The 14,932-nt window shown below is 39.1% G+C and overlaps 1 protein-coding gene across 1 annotated transcript in view; it reads left to right on the forward strand.

Annotated features, from left to right (window-relative positions):
• Positions 1–14,932, forward strand: part of FAT3 (FAT atypical cadherin 3) — a 553,803-nt gene that overhangs the window by 457,588 nt on the left and 81,283 nt on the right. The window contains exons 9-10 of the mRNA XM_044668995.1: positions 4,673–8,746; positions 13,556–13,752. Coding sequence (XP_044524930.1) covers positions 4,673–8,746; positions 13,556–13,752 — 4,271 coding nt within the window. The remainder of the gene's footprint in view (positions 1–4,672; positions 8,747–13,555; positions 13,753–14,932) is intronic.

Here is a 14,932-nt window from a genome sequence, read left to right on the forward strand (position 1 = left end):
TCTCTCTCTCTCTCTCTCTCTCTCTCTCTCTCTCTCTCTATATATATATATATATATATATATACACACACACATATATATACACACATGAATATGTTTGTATACTTATGTACATGTCTGTATATACATGTATACATATTCAAATATGCATTTATATGTATATATATTTCTGTATCTACATATATACACCCACACATACCTATATATGTACTTGTATATATGTGTATATATATATATTCTTTGCATATGTATATGTCTCTATGTGCATATACATCTATATTAGCCTTACCTCCATAAGGTAAAACCAGTGGCTTAAAGATGAGAACATGAAATCATTTTTTGACAAAAGAGATGACGTGGCCATGCCAGGAGTGGTCTCAGAAAACAAAAATGGCAATCTCCTTTTTTTCTGCTATATTTTGCTTTCAATTTTTTCTGTCTTTTTTTTCTCCCTAAATATTCAAGCCACATATTTTCTGAAATGTTCTGTAACATTATGCCTGTTACAGAAGATGCCAAATGTGATCTCTTCATGCCAGTGGCAGGGAGGTTTCTTTCCTTTAATTTAAGTGTGAAGCACTTCCATGAATGGTTACAATTAAAATATGAATGTTTCAGTGACAGCTTTGGACTAGAAAATATTAGGGAAAGGTGAAAAAACCAACAACTTCCTTGAAAAGAGACTCTTACTCATTTGTGATTGGGGAAATGTACTTAGTGTATTGTAATAGGCTACTGCCAGGTTTTGATAGCTTGGCTAAGGACCTGAGGAAGAGGGCTTGAATTTGGGGTCTCACAACTGTTCCAGAGATGTGTTCAGGATACCAGGAACCAACTCCTGCACAGCTGATGATCCAACGTAACCAGGTAGGGAGAGATGTCTGCAAACTGTCCACCAGATCACAGGCCTCTCCACTACTCAGAGTTGACTTGCAGGATTGATGTCTTCTGCCTTCACAACCTTCACCACTCTCCAAGATCCCAGGTCAAAAGGGACTGCTGATTGTACATCTGCTCCAAACCCCTCACAAACAGCAATGTCTGTTGCTCAGCTCTCTCCTCCCTACCCCCTGCATTCTATTCAGAATGTCCATGACTTCCAGCAAAGGCTTTCCCTAACATGCTTACACAAATCTGCTTTTAAACTTTTACAGCCTCTACCTATTACAGTTTTAAGTACCAAATTGTGCCTGATACTTCACTTAGTTCTTTACCAAGAAAGCTAGACTTTATTATACCAGGTTTGTGCCCTCTAATAACATACTTCAGGTTAGGTTTCAATAGAGACCTTAGAAATCACCTATAGTGGGGCAGCTGGGTGGCTCAGGGGTTTGAGACCCTCCCAGCTTGACCCTGGGCAAGTCACTTGACCCCCATTGCCTAGCCCTTACCACTATTCTGCCTTGGAACCAATATACAGTATTGACTCTAAGACAGAAGGTAAGGATTAAAAAAAAAAGTCACCTACATCAGCCTCTTCCAATGGGAAATCTTTCTTTTTTGTTGATTATTTATATCTTTATATCCCCGGAATCCAAGCACAGTACCTGACACGTAGTAAGCCATTAATGGTTCTTAATTATTGATTGATCCAACCCCTGATAAATATTCTTTTTTCAAATTTGTTTTTAATTTTTTTCCATTTTTTTCCATGGTTACATGCTTGTTGTTGTCTCCCTCTCCTCTTTCCTCCCCTGTCCCAGAGTTGACAAGCAATTTCACTGAGTTATACATATATTCTGATAAATATTCTTTTTTAAAATCTTCCCTTAAACTATTATTGAAATATTTTGGTTTTATATCACTTTCCTTTCAAACATATCATTCCCTAAAGAGCCATCCCTTATAATAAATAAAAAAGGTAGAGAAGAAGAAACACTTTTTTGATCCTTCTAATAAAATCTTGGAGCTCATTGCTTTTCAAAGGAGTCCATCCCATCTTGGGACAACTCTAATTGTTATAAAATTCTTCCATCTTTTCCACTGTGGTCAGCCTCCTTGGAACTCCCATCCAGTGGTCCTGAATCTGAAGCTACTTGGAACAAAACTAATTCTTCTTTGCACCTTAAGCATTGGAAGATAGCTGTCTTGTGTTCCCACTCCCTCCTGTAGAAGTCTTTTCTCTACAATGGCACCTTCGTATTTCAAGGATTTGTCTCCCTATAATTTCCCAGGGCAGCTGGGTGGTACTGGGGAGGTGCCTGCCCTAAAATACTCTTCTTTATAAGTACCAATCTCACTTAGGACACTTACTAGTTTTGTGACCTTGGACAAGTCACTTAACCCTGTTTCCTTCAGTTTCTTCATCTATAAAATGAAGTATAGAAGGAAATGGCAAAAACACTCCAGTATCTTTGCTAAAAAAACAATCCCATATGAGACTTAAAATGACTGAACAACAACACCACCATCCTTATTCAACTTCCTCTGAATGTTTTATCAGTTTATCAAATGCCTTTCATAATATCAAAACCAGTGCTACTCAGATTTTTACTGTATTTTCAGTTTTACACTGTGAAGAGAAATTATTCTTGTCTTCCTGCTGAGATGCAAACATATCTTACAAAATTACTACATTATCTTAAAAATTATTATCATAATAAATATTTATTTAGTAATTTAAGGTTTGCAGAGCACTTTACAAAAAAAAATGTATGGATCCTCAGAACAACAGAAATTGTTATTCCCATTTTATGAATAAAGAATCTGAGCCTGGAAGAGTTAACATGACTTGTCTAAGGTCACACAGTGACTAAGTTTCTGAAGTATTATTTGAATTCAGGTCTTTTTGTCTCCTGAGTCCAAGGTACTATCCATTGACTCGAAATGCCTCTTTTCACAAATACCTCTCAGTGAGACACTTGCCTTAATCAGATAGGCAGTGTTGCTTAGTGAGCAGAGTGCCATTCCAGGAGTCAGAAATATCGGGGTTCAAAGGGTGTTTTTGTTCATTCTGAGTGTAATCACTAAACCTCTCAATGCTCCCACAGCAACTCTTTAAAACAATAAATTATATAGAAGTAGATTGAGTAAATTACAGATTTTTAACTAATTGAACATTTTGAAAGCCTACATAAGGCATTGATCCTTGGCAGTGTGTAGTCAAGATCATAATCTACCTTTGTTTTGGACTGAAAAATAAGATATCACTCATCTAGAAGACCTGATTATCCAAAGTGCACATTCTAGACCCGAGTCAAATGATTTTCCCACACGAAATGTTCTCTGCTATGGAAAATAAGGTTTTTGCACTTAGAAATAGAGTTTAGATGATCATTACCAGCTAGGGACAAAAGAAGATCTCAATAAATGCTTTAGTCATTATGCCTTTATTAAGGAAAATAAAAAAAAATTTTTCTAGTCAATAAGTCTCTTCCTAGAAGATTCACTGTCTTTGCTCGGCATTTTTATAGCCAGATCTATTTTATATCTGCCCTCTGTGGTCTTGAACCTGCCTTAATGGTCTTGACATTTAGTAAATTGTCTATATATGTCTCCCATCATGCACTACCTCAGAAAGAATAAAAAATATTTAACTACTAAGAAGTGTAATTTTTAATTTAAGGAATCTAGGTCTGTGAGAGAGTGGGTTGTTAGAGAAATGGCAGGATGCCTGATAAGAAGAGGAAAAACATATGATTAGAGATGCTTCCTCCCACCAGCTACCTTTTCAAGATCTATGCCACCTACCTCTTTTCATTACACACTCCAGGTTTTATCTCCTAGCTGTAGTTACAGTCACTTTCATCTGAATCTCTGTCTGCTCTCCAAACTTCAAACTCCTGTTTGTTTCAAAGCTCTGAACTTTCACAGTATGATTGTTGACAGCTCTTCCAATTCTAAATGTGTCAAAATGTGGCTCCTCGTTTCTCTGATCCATAAATACTCTAAACACAAAGTTGCTAATTTTAATTACTGAATTCAGAATGTACTCATATTTCATCATTCACAAGAAATCCTTTTGACCCTTCTAAGGTTAGAATATCATAGGTCAAAGTGAGGGTTTCATTTCTTTATTTAATTTTTGGGTTGAGCTGGAGTGATCCTTAACAATTTATGTAATAAGCTATGACTTAAAGTCAATTCTTGCCAGTTGAAATAGCCTGAATATAACCAGTCACACAAATTAGAGGTTCATCCATGAGAAAATACATCACAGTCTAGGTGGGGAAAAACCTGCCCAATTCACTTTATAGAATGTTTTCATTTGGAATGTGAAAAAAAATCCCTATGATGTTCTGTGACTCCTCATTAACATATGCTATATTCATATTTCAAATGAAGATATTTTTTCTCCTGTTTTATATGTATGCTCTATGATTGAACTATACCTTTCCACAGAAGAATAGAGAGAAAAAAAATTTTCATCCTAGCAGAAAAATTCTCCCTTCAACTCATTACATTGTCTAGTGCAAATGTGTCTAACGCACCAATTTCTTTAACCCATGGTGGGCTATTTGTTTAATCCCAGATTGACAATTACATTTTGGAAAACTTAAAATAAATTACAAATAATCAAAGAAGCATTTCTCATTAAAATCGAAATAAATGAGTTCAAGTGCTTCATTTGGCTTGTTCTGTTGCCCTATGATATCTTTTAAGAAAATAATATTCATAAAAAAAGTGTTTGTCAAACAAGTGTAAATAGTTTTTTCTAATTTCTATCTTTCAGGAAACACTGGAAACACATTTAAGATTGAACCCATCTTGGGCATCATTACTGTATCAAAAGAACCAGATATGACGACAATGGGGCAGTTTGTTTTGTCCATAAAAGTCACTGATCAGGGCTCCCCACCGATGTCTGCCACTGCCATCGTTCGCATCTCTGTTACCATGTCAGATAATTCTCACCCCAAGTTCACTCAGAAAGACTACCAAGCAGAAGTGAACGAAAATGTCGACATTGGGACATCAGTCATTTTAATCTCTGCCATCAGTCAATCTACCGTAATTTATGAAGTGAAAGATGGAAATATCGAAGGGATCTTTACCATAAACCCATATTCTGGTGTGATAACCAATCAAAAGGCCCTTGATTACGAACGTATTTCCTCTTATCAACTCATCATCCAAGCTACCAACATGGCAGGGATGGCATCCAATGCCACAGTTAATATTCAAATTGTTGACGAAAATGATAATCCCCCCATTTTCCTTTTCTCTCAGTACTCAGGCAGCCTCAGCGAAGTTGCCCCCATAAACAGCATCGTCCGTAGCTTAGGCAACAATCCATTGGTGATTCGAGCCACAGATGCTGATAGTAATCAGAATGCTTTGCTGGTGTATCAGATTGTTGAGTCCACTGCAAAGAAGTTTTTCACTGTGGACTCCAGCACGGGCGCCATCCGAACAATCGCCAGCTTGGACCATGAAACCATTGCCCATTTCCATTTCCACGTTCACGTGAGAGACAGTGGTAACCCCCAGCTGACTGCAGAGAGCCCAGCCGAGGTCAATATTGAGGTGACGGATGTGAATGATAATCCTCCAGTTTTCACGCAGGCAGTGTTTGAGACGGTCTTACTTCTACCCACTTACGTTGGGGTGGAGATTCTGAAAGTCCAAGCAACCGATCCTGACTCAGACGTGCCGGCTGAACTAGCATACAGTCTGATGGAAGGCAACTTGGACCATTTTTTAATTGATTCCAATAGTGGGGTGCTCTCCATAAAAAATAGCAGCCTTTCCAAAGATCATTATATGCTCATAGTTAGAGTGTCAGATGGTAAGTTTTATGGTACTGCCATGGTGACCATCATGGTGAAAGAAGCCATGGACAGTGGTCTCCATTTCACACAGAGTTTTTACTTTGCTTCAATCTCAGAAAACAGTACCAACATCACCAAAGTAGCCATTGTCAATGCAATTGGAAATCGCCTTAATGAACCTTTAAAATATAGCATATTGAATCCAGGAAACAAGTTCAAAATAAAATCTACCTCCGGGGTCATCCAGACAACTGGTGTCCCCTTCGACCGTGAAGAACAAGAGTTGTACGAGCTGGTGGTAGAAGCCAGTCGGGAGTTAGACCATCTGCGTGTGGCCAGGGTGGTCGTCAGGGTGAACATTGAAGACATCAATGACAACTCTCCAGTTTTTGTGGGGCTCCCTTACTATGCTGCTGTGCAGGTGGATGCTGAACCTGGGACTCTCATCTACCGGGTCACTGCTCTTGACAGAGACAAAGGTGCCAACGGGGAAGTGACCTACACCCTTCAAGAGGACTACGGCCACTTTGAAATTAACCCAGAATCAGGGAGTGTCTTTTTAAAAGAAGCCTTCAATTCTGACTTATCCAACATTGAGTATGGAGTCATCATCCTTGCCAAAGATGGCGGCAAGCCCGCGTTGTCCGCATCCGTGGAGCTTCCCATCACTATCGTCAACAAAGCGATGCCCGTATTCGACAAACCTTTTTATACGACTTCCATCAATGAGGATGTCGAAATGCACACTCCCATCCTCAGCATCAATGCCACCAGCCCAGAAGGACAAGGAATCATTTACATCATCGTGGATGGGGATCCTTACAACCAGTTCAACATTGACTTTGACACCGGAGTTCTGAATGTCATCAGCCCACTGGACTATGAAGTAACACCTGTTTTTAAACTGACGGTGAGGGCCAGTGATGCTCTCACTGGTGCCAGGGCTGAGGTCACTGTCGACTTGCTAGTTAATGATGTAAATGATAATCCCCCCATATTTGATCAACCCACCTACAACGCAACCTTGTCGGAAGCCTCTCTCATCGGCACGCCTGTTTTGCAAGTGGTCGCTTCCGATGCAGATTCAGAAAACAATAAAATTGTGCAATACCAGATTGTCCAGGATACCTATAATAGTACTGATTATTTTCACATAGATAGCACAAGTGGCTTAATCTTGACAGCTCGCATGTTAGATCATGAATCAGTACAACAATCCACTTTAAAAGTCAGGGCAACAGATAATGGATTCCCGCCAATGAGCAGCGAGGTACTTGTTAATATTTATGTGACCGACATGAATGACAACCCTCCGGTTTTTAACCAGCTGATTTATGAATCCTACGTGAGTGAATTAGCCCCACGGGGCCATTTTGTGACCTGTGTCCAAGCTTCTGATGCCGACAGCTCTGATTTTGACCGGCTGGAATATAGCATTTTATCTGGGAATGATCGAACGAGTTTTCTGATGGACAGCAAGAGCGGTATCATCACCCTGTCCAACCACCGGAAGCAGAGAATGGAGCCTCTGTATAGTTTAAACGTGTCTGTCTCTGACGGGTTGTTCACTAGCACAGCACAGGTGCATATCAGGATACTCGGTGCTAATTTATACAGTCCTGCCTTTTCACAAAGCACCTATGTTGCTGAAGTGAGGGAGAATGCTGCTCCAGGGACAAAGGTCATTCATGTCAGAGCGACCGATGGGGATCCAGGCATCTATGGACAGATCAGCTATGCTATTATCAATGACTTTGCTAAGGACCGATTCTTGATAGACAACAATGGGCAAGTCATCACCACAGAAAGGCTGGATCGGGAAAGCCCAATGGAAGGGGACATCAGTATTTTCTTGAGGGCTTTAGATGACGGAGGGAGAACAACCTTCTGTACCGTGAGGGTGATCGTCGTGGATGAAAATGATAACGCTCCCCAATTTTTGACAGTAGAATATAGAGCTAGCGTCCGAGCCGATGTTGGAAGAGGTCACTTGGTGACCCAGGTGCAAGCCATCGACCCAGATGATGGAGTGAATTCAAGGATTACTTATTCGCTCTACAGCGAGGCCTCTGTCTCGGTAGCAGATCTTCTTGAAATTGACCCTGACAATGGCTGGATGGTCACAAAAAGTAATTTTCACCAGTTGAAAAACACCGTCTTGTCATTTTTTGTCAAAGCGGTCGATGGTGGTATCCCAGTAAAGCACTCCCTCATTCCTGTCTATATTCACGTCTTGCCTCCTGAAATACTCTTACCTTCCTTCACCCAGCCCCAATATTCCTTTGCTCTTCCAGAAGATACCGTCATTGGAAGCACAGTGGATTCTCTCAGGATTTTGCCTAGTCAGAATGTTGTGTTTAGTACCGTTAATGGCGAACGACCTGAAAATAACAAAGGTGGAGTCTTCATCATTGAGCAGGACACTGGCACCATCAAACTGGACAAGCGCCTGGACCGCGAAATGACCCCTGCTTTTCACTTTAAGGTAGCGGCCACCATTCCCTTGGACAAAGTGGACATTGTGTTTACTGTTGACATAGAGATCAAGGTCCTCGATCTAAATGATAACAAACCATTCTTTGATGCTTCAAGCTATGAAGCCATCATAATGGAGGGAATGCCTGTGGGGACCAGACTCATTCAGGTGAAGGCTATTGATAAAGATTGGGGTGCCAACGGACAGGTCACTTATGCCCTCCACTCTGATTCCAATGCCGAGAAGGTCATGGAAGTGTTCAGCATCGACACGAACACTGGCTGGATCAGCACCTTGAAAGACTTGGACCACGAGAGGGATCCCACTTTCACTTTCTCAGTGCTGGCCTCAGACCTTGGAGAAGCCTTCTCCCTGTCTTCCACAACCCTGGTGTCAGTCACCGTCACAGATATAAATGACAATGCACCTGTCTTTGGCCACGAAGTCTACCGAGAGCACGTGAAGGAAAGCGATCCTCCAGGGGAAGTGGTAGCCCTCCTCAGCACCTGGGACGAAGACACATCGGACATCAATCGGCAAGTGAGCTATCACATTACAGGTCAGTCCCCCTATCGCCTATTTCCATTATTTGTGTAGCTGTCTGGAAAAGGGGTAGAATGTGGAAGGTGGTGGATGGGGGAAGGAGGAGAACTCAGTTCAAATATCTTCTCAGTGCAGAAACTCTAGGCTGAGTTCTAGGGAGACAGGGATCAGGTCTTACTCCCAGGGAACTTATATTTTTATAGGTGAGAAGATTAGCTTTGTCAAAGGGCCAGTACTATTGGAAATTATACATCCTCTGGATATCCTTTTTCTTTTCCTCACTAGATTATTTATTTTTGATAATTCACCTGTTTTGAGTGAGTTTGTTGTGGTTTGTTTTGTTTTGTTTTTTTGAAGGGGGAAAAGAACTTAAAGAAATAAAACTAGGACCCATATATACACTGACACACCCCAAAACTTACCAGATTAAATATACTGTGCTGTTCAAATGGTTTGGCAGGAAAAACAAATAACAGAATAATTCTATAAAAATTAAAATGAATACATAATAATAACTTCAAATATTATGTTTTTTAAAGATTTATTAGTAATCACTAAGAGTAAAGGAATAAAAAGGTAACAAAATAAAACCACGTGCCCAAGCTGATCTACCTGTTCAAAAGTCCCACATTCACAGCTGTCCTCATAGGAAGGAGAGAGCCCTAGCCATGGAAGACCACCCGATTTATCCCCTGTCTACATCAGCACATAACAATAAGAAGTCAGTGAGCTCCAGGGAAATGTAGTTCAAAGTCACAAAATTTAAACCAATTACACAATTCTCAGCTAGAGAAAATAAGCACTGCCTTTTGAAATATCGTGGTTTATCATTAAATCTTCCCATCATTACTAGACCAGTGAAAAACAAATTGTCACAATCCCAGAAAACATTTCTGTAGAGAGAAAAAACATGGACATTAATATTTGACCTGCAATAGAAGACTAAGATTAAGGAAGACCAGGAAAAGTCTCTTAGAAGATGAAACTTTAGCTTTGAGACTAGAAGGAAACCAGGAGAAAGAGAGAAGGAGGACAGCCAGCATTCCGGACATGAGAGACAACCAATAAAAAGACTTCTGTCAGCTGATGAAGCGTTTTGTTTAATCTCCAGAACACCCATGTCACTGGATCACAGAGTAGGTACAGGAGAATAAGGTATAAAAAGATTAGAAAAATAGGTCGCACAAATATTATCTGTTTTATAAGCTGATCTATTTATAAGCTTATGAAATAGTAAGAGAGGATTTAAATTGAGGCCTTTTGATTCTAAGTCAGGAACTTTATCCACTATGTGAATGGTTCTCAAATTTTTTTTGTCTCAGGACCCCTTTATGTTCTTAAAAATTGTTGAGGGCTCCAAAGAGCTTTTATTCATCATGGATTATAAATATCAACATTTCCCATAAAAGAAAAATTTTAAATCCATCAATAAATTTAAAAAATATTTATCAGTTTAAAAATAACATCATTATATTATAGCATAAAATGTATTTTATGAAAAGAAAACTATTTTCCAAAACTAAAAAATGTATTGAGAAAAGTGGCATTTAGTTTTGCAAATCTCTTTAATGTCTGGCTTAATAGAAGGCAGCTGGATTCTTATGTTTGCTTCTCCATTCAATCTGTTGCAATATGTTGTTTTGGTTTAAGTATATAAAGAAAATCCAGCCCCACATAGATTTGTAGTTGGAAAAGGGAGGAGTATTTAAAATAGGCAAATAACATCTTAGTATTATTACAACAATAGTTTTGATCTCACAGACTCCCCAGGAAATTCTCAGAGACCCAGGAGATCCTGGGCCACACTTTGAGAACCATCACACTACCTGCCTTTCCTGGCATGAGCATCATTAGATTAGCAAATGGGTGAAGCTAATAAGGGGACAGTTGCCAGGGGAAAATGAACCTTTAATGAATGGTGAACAGGCCTCCTAAAAATTGTTTTGAGGGTTTTCAGGTCAATATTTTGATGTTGTGACATTCGGAGGCAAGACTTAAGAAAAGTGACAAAAGATTTTAAAGAATCCATCAATACTAGTAGTCAGGTTGCTTCCTTTTAGAAAAACTTCATTATTCAGAGAGAAAAAGGAATTAATTAGACTGCCCTTAGGACATGGAATCTGCTTAAGTATGTTAGTGGAAAAGTTAATTAATCACTACTGAATAAGAGCTGCAGCAGGGCATACATATGAGCGCTAGCAAAAGGTACCTTCCATTTCCCCATTTTCCTTCCTTTTGCCTCCATGAGACTGTTTTCCTTGACAGTGTTTTCTGTTTAAGTCTCATTATGCATTTTAGACTTTATCACATACTGTCAGCCCTCCATCTGTAAAATGTACATTCCTGCAATAGAGGAATGAAGGATAACAGGAAGGAAGAGAAGAGACGTGTGGATCATCTTTGATTTATAAGTTTTCACTTTTATTATCGAAGCCTTGTAGACATTCCAAGGAACTCTTTTTCATTAGGAAGACTCAAGTTAAATATGCCTTTCTAATTATTTATGCCTTTTCCCTGAAATCCCAGTGATTTAAAGGGCCCATACACTATCCCATCAACTCTACTCAAGTGGAGAACACACAGTAGCTTAAAGCAACAATTACTATTGGCAATGCCACCACCAGCTGACATTAATTAGATTTTACTCTTCCTTCTTACATAGCAGTTGGTTGCACACAACTTGGCCAGAGTGCTCCAGATTAACAAAACGTTATTAATCATTTTCTAGAGCAACAAAACAGTTGAGACCTGGACAAAAACAATTTAATGCCATAGAAGGGTTAAATTCGTGCATGTCAAAATAATCAGAGGAAGCATAATTGGATTTTAGGGGAGAGCAAGGGCCCATCCTGATCTTCCCTAGAGGACGTGGACCCTTACCTTTTGCCAGCAGTTTCCCAAGGTGTTACAAGTATTCTCTATGCTTCTTTCACCAGAGGAATATCATTTTGAACTGTGGCATAAATCTACTTGAAGGTCACAAATTAGAACTCCCTTTCTGGACTTTCAGTCTTCCTCCCTCAGGTGTTCTACGAGATAAGAATGTGTTCTCTGACTTCCTATTTTTTAAAATCCTTTGAGCAAAAGGTGAGGTCTCTCCTGTTTTCCAATGAGGCTTAAGTCCCTGGAAAATGTTAATTTAATTCACTTTACAGGCACCTGCTCTGTGCCAAGAATTGTGATGGATGTTAGGGGGTACAAAGACAAAAATAGAACAGTTCCTGCCTGTAAGCCTACACACTTGGGGAAATAGACAGGGAAATACATACAGCTTTGGCAACTAGGTAGAGCAGTGGGTAGAGCATAGAGCCTAGAGTCAGGTAAAATTAACTTCAAATCTGACTTTAAGTACCTGCTAGCTGTGTGACCTAGGCAAGTTACTTGTTCCTATTTGCCTCAGTTTCCTCATCTGTTAAATGAGCCCAAGAAGGAAATGGAAAATCACTCCAGGATCTTTACCAAGAGAAAAATCCAAATGAAGTCACAGAGTCAGATGCCACTGTAATGACTGAAGAGCAACTACAAATATAGATTATATGCCAAGGAAAAAAACAAATAAAAAGTAATTCTAGTGGTGGAAGGAGGCACTACAGATTTTTAGAGAGTCAAGAAAGACCTTTTATAGGAGAAAATGGCATTGGATCTAAGGCTTTTTGGTAATAGCAAAGGATAGAGGAGAGGAGCGCTCCAGGATTGTGGAGGACAAAGAACAAAGGCAATGTACAAAGTACCCCACATAGTCCAGTTTGTCTGGAATTTAGAGTGCACAAATACAAGAAAAGCAAAATCAGATAAAGATTATTTGGGAACAAAGAAAGGCTTTAAATGCCAGAGAAGTCTTTGTTTTCTCCAAGAGGCAGTAGGGAGCCATGGAAACTTGGTGATCTGGTGAATGACATGGACAATCAGTTATAACCCAAGAAGATCCCTAACTTCTTGTCCATTTTAATTCCATGTTATCGGATGAGAGGGTAGAAGTGGCATTGCCTTATTAATTTTTTCACTGTTCTTTAAGTACTTCTGGCATCGCAAAGCTAACTGATATAATGTCATATTGCCAAGTCAAGTATCAATACATTCCAGTACAATCAAAAGTCTAATCTGTTAAATCTCTACTCTACTCTCAGTTTTTATTCTCTAATAAATTGATCTAATTGCAATCAACCAACAAACATTTATTAAGCACCTTTCAATTATAGCACTTATTTCTGAACTGCTACTTAAAACCCTTGGTGAGAGTTTTTAAATACTAACGTCTCTTTGTGTGTCCTGGAAACTTTAAAAAAAAATAGAAATTAAAAATCCCAATCTCCTTTCCTGGTGAAGAACAGCACAGCTGCATGATCAACTTCATTACAAGATTCCTTAATAGAACTGACTGCCATTCCTTGATTACATAATCAACAGCTTAATGAAATTGTCTTAGTAACAAGAGCTATCTATGGTGTATTACATCCTCTCCTGAGACCAAGTGGAAAGACAGCCGTATGGTCGCGAGAAGACTATATTGATTTTTCATAGTTTGAATCTGATCATCCTTTGGGAGAATCAAACAACAGATCATCCCAGACTCCTCTAAATGGATTTTGTTTTTCTCTGGAAGTTATTGTCTTCATTTCCACACAGGACACATAAATGCCAGGCTTTTGCTACAGGAGAGTCCGATGAATTTAGGATTGTTGAGTGGTTGCCACTTTTTAGCATCTCAGGCCAGAGTGTTGGAGGAGGAAGTGAGACCACCTTCTGGTTCCTTTCCCAATAGCTTTGGTAGAGAAGGCATTTTCTTCCAGCAACTTAAGGAGATTGATTTCTTCCCTGACTATAGGAGGGAATCCCAGAGGAAGATTCGCTTTGGGTCTGGTGCAAAATGAATGGAAGGTTTATGTGAAGCGACCTCTTGATCGAGAAGAGCAAGATATTTACTTTCTAAACATCACTGCCACTGACGGGCTTTTTGTCACTCAGGCGATGGTGGAAGTCACTGTCACTGATGTGAATGACAACAGTCCAGTGTGTGACCAGGTGAGTCAGGTGATTCCAGACTTTCCTGTATTTTATTATTTTATTTTATTATTGATTTTATTTTTTAAAACTCTTACCTTCTGTCTTAGAATTGCTTTCCTGTAGTTTACTATTTTATTTTATTATATTTTACTACTATTAATGATTTTATTTTTTAACTCTTACCTTCTTAGAAGTGCTTTCCTGTAGTTTACTATTTTATTATTTATTTTATTATTGTTTTTATTATTATATTTTATTACTATTTATTGATTGATTTTATTTTTTAACTCTTACTTTCTGTCTTAGAATCAATACTAAGTATTAGTTCAAAGACAGATCTGAGTAGTGAGGGTTACGCAAAGGATTAAACAAGGAAACTGAGGCAGACAGATGTTAAGTCATTTGCCCAGGGTCACACAGTTATTAAGTGTCTGAGGCCAGATTTGAACCCAGGACCTCCCTTCTGCAGACCTGGCTTTCTATCTACTAAAACACCTAGCTGCCCCCTTGTAGTTAACTTTTTTTAAAAAACATTTATTAATATTTATTTTTTAGAAAAGTTAACATGGTTACATAATTCATGCTCTTTCCCCTTCACCCCCTGATACCCCGCCCCCATGGCTGCTGCGCATTTTCCCTGGTTTTAACATGTGTCCTTGATCAAGACCAATTTCCAAATTGTTGGTAGTTGCATTGGTGTGGTAGTTTCGAGTCCACACCCTCAATCATGTCCACCCCGACCCATGCGTTCATGCAGTTGTTTTTCTTATATGTTTCCTCTCCTGCAGTCCTTCCTCTGAATGTGGGTAGCTTTCTTTTCCATAAATCCCTCAGAATTGTAGTTAACATTTAAGGGACCTCATTTTAGTTTCTTTCTGTGGCAGCTAGATGGTGCCAGTGCTAGATAGGGATAAAAAAGACCCAAGTTCAAATCACTTATTTAATAGTTGTGTGGCCCTGCACAAATGTTTTAATATCTGTCTGCCTCCATTTCCTTGTCTATAAAGTGGCTATAGCAAGAGTGCCTAGTTTGCTGGTCGCTATAAGCATAAAATGAGATAATATTCATAAAGTGTTTTTATAATCCTTAAAGCACTGCATAAATGCTAGGTAATAGAGGAGGAGGAGGAGTGGTAGTTATAGTAGTAGTAGTAGTAGTAGTAGTAGTAGTAGTAGTAGTAGTAGTAGTAGTAGTAGT

The sequence above is a fragment of the Gracilinanus agilis genome, chromosome 3 (assembly GCF_016433145.1).
Source record: "Gracilinanus agilis isolate LMUSP501 chromosome 3, AgileGrace, whole genome shotgun sequence".
NCBI classification, from domain to species: Eukaryota; Metazoa; Chordata; class Mammalia; order Didelphimorphia; family Didelphidae; genus Gracilinanus; species Gracilinanus agilis.